This window comes from Chroicocephalus ridibundus, chromosome 5 (genome assembly GCF_963924245.1).
Source record: "Chroicocephalus ridibundus chromosome 5, bChrRid1.1, whole genome shotgun sequence".
In the NCBI taxonomy this organism is placed as follows: domain Eukaryota; kingdom Metazoa; phylum Chordata; class Aves; order Charadriiformes; family Laridae; genus Chroicocephalus; species Chroicocephalus ridibundus.
The window spans coordinates 13237736-13244858 of NC_086288.1; the positions used below are offsets into that span (position 1 = coordinate 13237736).

The following is a 7123-nucleotide window of genomic DNA, read 5'->3' on the forward strand; positions in this document are numbered from 1 at the left end:
AAAAAAGGGTCATTATCTGTAACAAGGCAGACAAGTAGCTCATTATACAAATTTTCAGTGTGATGAAAACCAGCTTCAAGCCTTTTCTATTCACCACGCGTTACAAATGCACCTAATCACAGGGCAGTCTTAATATTAGACAACATGTCACAGGCTCATCCTGGCAAGACACAGGAAAACATCAAAAATGCCAGAATAACTTTTAGCCTACCCAGTATGTGAAACTCTTATTTTTATTAAAGGTTTTCAGTTAAAAAAAAGGACAAAATTAAAATTGCTCCAGTCTACAGAAATCTGCTTGGACTGGGGCACACCCTTCTCTTTTCTGACCTGAACCAAATTGCGAAGCTTTATCCAACTCATATGTGCTGAGCCAGCATTTTCTCCACAGAAACTCTTAATTCTTCCCTTGTTTCTGCTCTCCACACAAATACTCAGACAGCCATGCACCAAACCCAGGAAAAAAAAAAAACAAGCACAAAAATACCCCAAAACAGTCAGTTTTAAACACAGACAGGTTCCTTGATTCAATTTGTCTTGTAACCACACAAGACATCCTCAATGCAAAGGAAAGGAGCGAGTGAGCAACGAGGCTACTCCCCAGCTCATAACACATCAAAAATTACACAGTACAAGGCCATACCAGCTCCCAAGCAGGACTGAAGCTTTCAAAGTAGAAATATGCTTTACAGTTCATTGCATCTACTTTTTAACCCTAACTGAAGCTGCGTGTCTCACGATGAGATGCCTGTACACAGGGATTTCTAGTTCTACAGATTTATTTCATTTTCACAAAATATTCTGAAAAAAGAAGCGACCGAAGATTACGAACAAACTCCCTACTTAAGTGGCAGAAGTTTACAGAGCAGTAAAAGTGCTGTTACTCGAAGAGGACTACAGCACTCATCTTACTTCTGATCTCTGGAAGGATCCAAAATAGTAATCAAAGCCTCTCTGAAAGAGGAGGTAAGATTTTTATTTTTTTTTTTAAACAAAACTGACTTTTTCGAGAGAAAACAATAAAGTGCTTGACCCAGATGACAGAATCTTCTAAATAAATCCATGGAAGCTGCTCGCTAATGTAATTCTGTCATTTTTAATTTCACCCCAAGTCCTTAGAAACACGAGGCGCCTGCAACACCGCATCAAAGCTGAAACAAGTTCCTTAAGACTTAGCCAAATTGTGCACGCTTTGGTGGTATTTGGGCCGCACGCTATCCTAATCCTGCTCTAAAAAACAGGTTTATTGCCGAAATTCCACCGCAGTTTCTTTCATCCATATGCCGGTCGACGCCCAGAAAACAAAACAAAACAAACAGAATAATAAATCGATCGTCAAACTTTATCACGAGTTAGCTGCAAGCCAAACTTCGGAAAGGCTTCAAGACCTTCATCCTTCCCCACTTCCTCCTCCGAAAGCCATCTTCCCCACCGACCAACAAACCTGCTTACCGTCTACGGCAACAAAACCCTTGAGTTATAAAAAGAATAAAGACAAAAAGGGCAGAGGGCTCGGCAGCGCGGCCGCAAGCAGCAGGACGATGAATGAAGCGGCCAGGGGGGTGTTTTCAGGCAGCCCCCGGGGCCCCGAGCAGCCCCCGGGGCCCGGCCACGGCCCCGCCCGGCGGTGGCCGCCGGCTGGGGCGGGCGGCGAGCGGCGGCAGCAGGCCCCGTCCCCAGTGGGTGACAGGCGCCCCTCGGCCCGGCGGGAAAGGCCTCCGGGGAGGCTTCGGGGCTCCGCTCCCCGCCATCCCGGGGAAGGAGCCGGGGCAGGGCCCGCCGCGGCCGGGTCCGGGCCTCCCCGCCCCGCTACTCACCAGGATGCGCTTGAAGAGCGCGTTCTCCTTGGGCGGCAGGCTCACCGACGGCATCCTCCCCGCCGCTCCCGACGATGGCTCCGGGGAGGCGGGTGGGCGGGCGGGCTGCGTCCCGTCCCCGCTGTTCGGTCGCCGCTACCGGGAGCCTCCCTACCGAGGAGCCTGGCTACTTCTTCTTCTTCCTCCTCCTCCTTCTTCTCCTCCTCCTCACCCACCCTCCCACGCCCGCCTGCCCTGCAAGCGCCGCGCGGCCGCCGGCCCGGCCCCTCCCGGCCGCCGGGCTGCCCCGAGCCCCGGGCGGCGGCTCACGTGGTAACCGAGCAGGCCGGAGAGAGGCGCCGCCAAAATGGCCACCGCCGACGGCTTCCCCCGCCGGGTCACGGCGGGCAACGCGCATGCGCCGCGACCCGCCGCCGGCACCGCCCTCACCCCTAGCCCCGCTGCCTCTCCCCGGCTGTACCGCACCGGGCTGCCAGCGGCGACCCGCCCCGCCCCGGCCCGCCCGCTGAGTTAGGGCCCGCCCAGGCTCCTGCGGGGCAGCGCGGCTGCTGGTGGCTCCCGGGGCGGGGGGCGCCGGTAGCGGGCGGGGAGCGGGGCGGCCCCTCCCCGCGCGGGGGGAGGCGGGCCGAGGCGACAAGATGGCGGCGGCGCTGAGGGGGGCGAAGCGCTGGCGGCTGGTGGCGGGAGGGCCGAGCCTCGGTGAGCGGCGGCGGGGGTGGAGCGGGGTCTGGGCTGGCCGCCGCTCGGGGCGGCGGGGAGGCCGTTTGGGTTTAGGCGAGCGCGGCGTCCTCTGCCCGCGCCCTGGGGGGGCGTCAGCGGGCCGCGGCCCTCCTGAGGCGGGCCGTGCCCTCGGCGGGGCGGGCAGGTGGGGGCGGCCTGGGGCCGGGAGACTTCTGCAGGGGAGGGTGGGAGGTGGCGCAAGCAAAAGATGGGGGTAGGGTATGGCCTTGGTCTAGTGGGAGGTGTCCATGCCCATGGCAGTGGGGTTGGAACTAGATGACCTTTAAGGTCCCTTCCAACCCAAACCTATGAAAAAAGCAATGTCCCATCCCGGCTCCCCTCTCCCTCAGGTCAGGGAGCGTGTGTTGCAGTATATCGACAAATGGGTGAACTATAACAGTGTTATGGGGACCCCTTACACATGATAAACGTGTGCGCTAGCAGCCCAGAAAGCCAACTGTGTCCTGGGCTGCATGAGGAGAAGCGTGGCCGGCAGGTTGAGGGAGGTGATTCTCCCCTTCTACTCCACTCTCGTGAGACCCCACCTGGAGTACTGCATCCAGTTCTGGAGCCCCTACTACAAGAAAGATATCGATGTGCTGGAATGTGTCCAGAGAAGGGCCACGAGGATGATCAGAGGGCTGGAGCACCTCTCCTATGAGGACAGACTGAGAGAGTTGGGGTTGTTCAGTCTGGAGAAAAGGAGGCTCCGAGGAGACCTTATAGTGGCCTACCAGTATCTTAAGGGGGCCTACAAGAAAGCTGGGGAGGGACTTTTTAGGATGTTGGGTAAAGGTAGGGCTAGAGGGAATGGATTAAAACTAGAGATAGGTCAATTCAGATTGGACATTAGGAAGGAGTTCTTCACCATGAGGGTGGTGAGACACAGGAACAGGTTGCCCAGAGGGGTGGTGGAAGCCCCATCCCTGGAAGTTTTTAAGGCCAGGCTGGAAGGGGCTCTGAGCAACCTGGTCTAGTGGGAGGTGTCCCTGCCCATGGCAGGGGGTTGGAACTAGATGATCTTTAAGGTCCCTTCCAACCCTAACAATTCTATGATTGTATTTGGGTGGTTTGTTGTTTTTTCGTCTTTTCCCCTGATTGTATGAGCATCAGAAACTGAGTTGATTGTCTAAACCTGAGAAACGTTAACACGTCTGTCATCTTCTGCCGTTCTAGCTTTCACTCGTTCTGCATTTGTTGCAAAGAAACGTAATTATGACCAACCAAACTGGTTTGGAGTTGGCTTGGCTTTCAGCACCAGTGCTGCCTTGTGGGCTTTTGTAAGTGTTTTCGGTTGGTTTTGTTGAACTTAACTATCCCCAAACCGTAGCGATCTGAAGGCAATGACTGCCACCTGCCTCGTTGGTTGGGGTAATGGATGGTCGTAGCAGGCACTGAGACTGAAGCATGATATATACATTAGTTACATTTTCTTAAATGTGTGTTGTGCTTTTCTTTGCAAAGATGAACAACTTACGCTCCTCTCTCTGGCAAACTTAAAACAGGCACAACAGAAGACTTAATTATTCAAGCCTGTTATTTTAAGCCTTTAACATTATTTTCCCCAATGGATCTTCAAAAAAAAAAAAAGAAAAAGACCTAGGGATGTGCCTAAGTAATGTTGTGTTTATCAGACTACTGATGCGTTCTCTTCTCATTTTTCATCTGTAGTCAATTGGTCAAGACCCCCTTTTCCAGAGCAAAATGTAGATGTAAGATGTTCCCTGTTTCAGAGAACTCACAGGCTTGATGCTGATAAAGCGGGCAGGGTGTAGTAGCTCTTGCGAAGAAATGTGCAGGATAAGCAGCACTCCCAAGATGACAACACCTTCCAGGGTGGGGCAGATTCCCTTTGGGGTTTTCCCCATTTTTGGGATGGTGGAGGATTGATTGGCGGTAGGAACCTTCCCCCCTCAATCAGCCAGCAGAAAATGTTTGAGAGGTGTGAGAAAAACGCCTCACTGGACAATTAATAATTTACTCTGTATTGTCCCAGTTATGTGTTGGTTTGCATTGTGATAATGGGAATTTTATGTTTGGAAGAAATCTTTTTGTTCCCTGGTTCCAGCCACACATTGTATAGCCGTTTATCATATCCTGCTATTTTATAGCTTTTCAAGCAGCATAATGAAGATGTAATGGAATATGAAAGGAGGAAACAAGAGAGACAGCATAAGTGTACAAGCTGTTCATAGTAAGTATGTACATACAGATGCTTTTGACTTAGATGAACACAAGTTCTGCAGATCTTTGGCTTTTGCTAGACCTTATTTTTTTCCTTAATACTTTGCATCTTGGCTTTTGCTGTTCTTCTAACTCATTCCCAGTTTTAAAGTGATAGGGTGACTGATCTATATTTTCATATATTCATTTCTGTGCGTATTCACTGCCAGCTTTCTGTCTAGGACATGCAAACTTTGGGAAAATAACATATCTCTAATAACGTCTATAATAAATTTAGGTTACAAAGAGAATAACTTAAAAGTGCTTTAGTGGCAAGGAGATCAAGGTCACTAAAAAATAGCTTATCTTTGCCTCTTTTTAAAATTTATTTTATTTTAACAGGTCTACAGTAGGAAACACTTTTCTAAGTTTCACTTATATATTACACATAAGAATGATATCAAGTCAGTGCCCATGGGCTTGCAAATCATATGTGGTCCTTGTCAGTGTAAAAAACCATAACTGTGTTTCTGCCAGCCAAAAATTCTAGTGGGGATTATGGCCTCAGAGCAATTAATATGCCACATGAAAGAGTTGCTTAAACTAGGCACAGAAAAACTTGCAGCGCTGTGGTTATTTTTCCCCAAAATACTCCTCTCCAGCTAAAAATACAGTATTTTGTGGGATGTTTCTAATCATGTTCATTGTATCTATTTTCCTTGTTGCTGAGACTTTTTTTTTCCCCCTCTTTTCTTAGGTTGATGGTACATTCATTAAGAAGTAAGGTGATCACCAGTTGACTGACATATAAGTGAGCACAGAAGTATGAAGTATCTAAATACTTACATGTTCAAACATTTCATGTGCAGAATTATGAAATAAATCATAAAGTCTGGAAGAAACTTACAATGACTTTTCTTGCTGCTTGTATTTCATTCTGTGGGTCTTGAAATTGCTTTATGTGGCATTTCTGTTTTGTAGTTTTATCAACGTTATTTTCAAAAGTCTCTTTTTTTTATTTTGGAAGGTATAGTACAAAATTAGACATCAATTCAGAGAAACTTCGGCAAATGTTCCAGGAGTATGCTCTTGCCCTGCCATCATTTTCATTGCTAAATTTATAAAATAAGTGATAAGCAAATACAAGAATGGGATTTACGGGAAACCTAATAAAACTGATCTGTACAAATGCTGAAATGTGCGTTTGCTACTTCACGCATCAAAGAGGAAGCTTTCAGCTCAGTCCTGGCTGGGTAGACTTTCGAAGCGTGACCCAGTGACTTAAAGAGATGCCATAATTAAAGTTCCACATCTGCTTGCAAGCTTGATCTAGTTCCTTGAGTGCTGCTGTTCTTCAGTCCTTTGTGGTCTGGATTGGTGGGGTTTTTAGTTGTTTTTTCTTACTAAGAGCAGAAACGAAGCTTGGTCAGAGACAACAAAACCCAGAGGTGTCCGACCTTTAAATTCTCTGTGTGTCTTTATTATTTTTCCTTGCCAGGAAGCTTGCTTTGTTCTTGCTCCTGCACACAAAATGGAAATGTATTCTCTATTGTCAGAAAAGGGAGGATGAAAGCTCAGTCTTGAATCTTGGAGGCCATTTAACTGACTCCATCCCTCCTTGCGGCTCTTACGTAGCTTCGCCCAGGCACAGTGTCATTTCTGTCTCTCAGCTCTCTGACTGGTTGTAGATGGATCCATGCCCTGCTATTCCCCAAGGATCTGCTCCTCGGAGGTGCTGCAGTGCTGGGACCGTGTGGCATGTAGAGGGGGAGGGTGTGCGGTGCCGTACCCAGGGCTTTGCCTGCGCCATGGAGGGGGGCTGGCCTCAACCAGCCTCGCCCTGTCCATGTGTCTGGAATTGTGCGCTGCCTGGAGGGTGCCCGCAGCCTCGGGGACGGGAAAGCTGCACGGCCCATGTCAGGCTCTAAGGTGAGCGCAGCCTTCTGAACGCTTGCGCCTTCACCTTCTCTTCGTGCATCAAGGTCAATCAAGGACGAAGGACGGAAAAAGGGGATAATGACAATAGGTGGAATTACAGAGTGATTCTGCCGCTCTGTGTTCTCATCAGACCCTACCTGGACTACTGTGTCCAGCTCTGGGGCCACCAGCATAAGAAGGATGTGGACCTGTTGGAGTGGGTCCAGAGGAGAGCCATGAAAATGATCAGAGGGGTGGAGCACCTCTGCTGTGCGGACAGGCTGAGAGAGTTGGGGTTGTTCAGCCTGGAGAAGAGAAGGCTCCCAGGAGACCTTTCCAGTACTTAAAAGGGGCTACAGGAAAGATGGGGAGGGACTCTTTGTCAGCGAATGGAGCGATAGGACAAGGGATAGTGGTTTTAAACTGAAAGAGGGGAGATTTAGATTAGATATCAAGAAATTCTTTCCTGTGAGGGTGGTGAGACACTGGCACAGGTTGCCCAGAGA

General features: G+C 49.5%; 2 protein-coding genes across 3 annotated transcripts in view; one reads left to right on the forward strand and one right to left on the reverse strand.

Annotated features, from left to right (window-relative positions):
• NAA15 (N-alpha-acetyltransferase 15, NatA auxiliary subunit) overlaps positions 1–2132 on the reverse strand; it is a 43315-nt gene extending 41183 nt beyond the window's left edge. Inside the window, exon 1 of the mRNA XM_063335867.1 lies at positions 1818–2132. Within this exon, the coding sequence (XP_063191937.1) occupies positions 1818–1871 (54 nt within the window). The 5' untranslated portion in view covers positions 1872–2132. The remainder of the gene's footprint in view (positions 1–1817) is intronic.
• Positions 2133–2226: 94 nt separating this feature from the next.
• On the forward strand, positions 2227–5612 carry NDUFC1 (NADH:ubiquinone oxidoreductase subunit C1). 2 transcript variants are annotated; one of them, XM_063336993.1, is made up of 4 exons: positions 2230–2516; positions 3714–3817; positions 4649–4731; positions 5458–5612. In XM_063336993.1, coding segments are annotated over exons 1-4 (249 nt in total). In that variant the 5' UTR covers positions 2230–2455; the 3' UTR covers positions 5459–5612. The 2 variants fall into 2 exon arrangements, with proteins under 2 accessions (XP_063193064.1, XP_063193063.1); XM_063336994.1 differs by lacking the exon at positions 5458–5612 and having other exon boundaries at positions 2227–2516; positions 4649–4732.
• The last annotated feature ends 1511 nt before the right edge of the window (positions 5613–7123 follow it).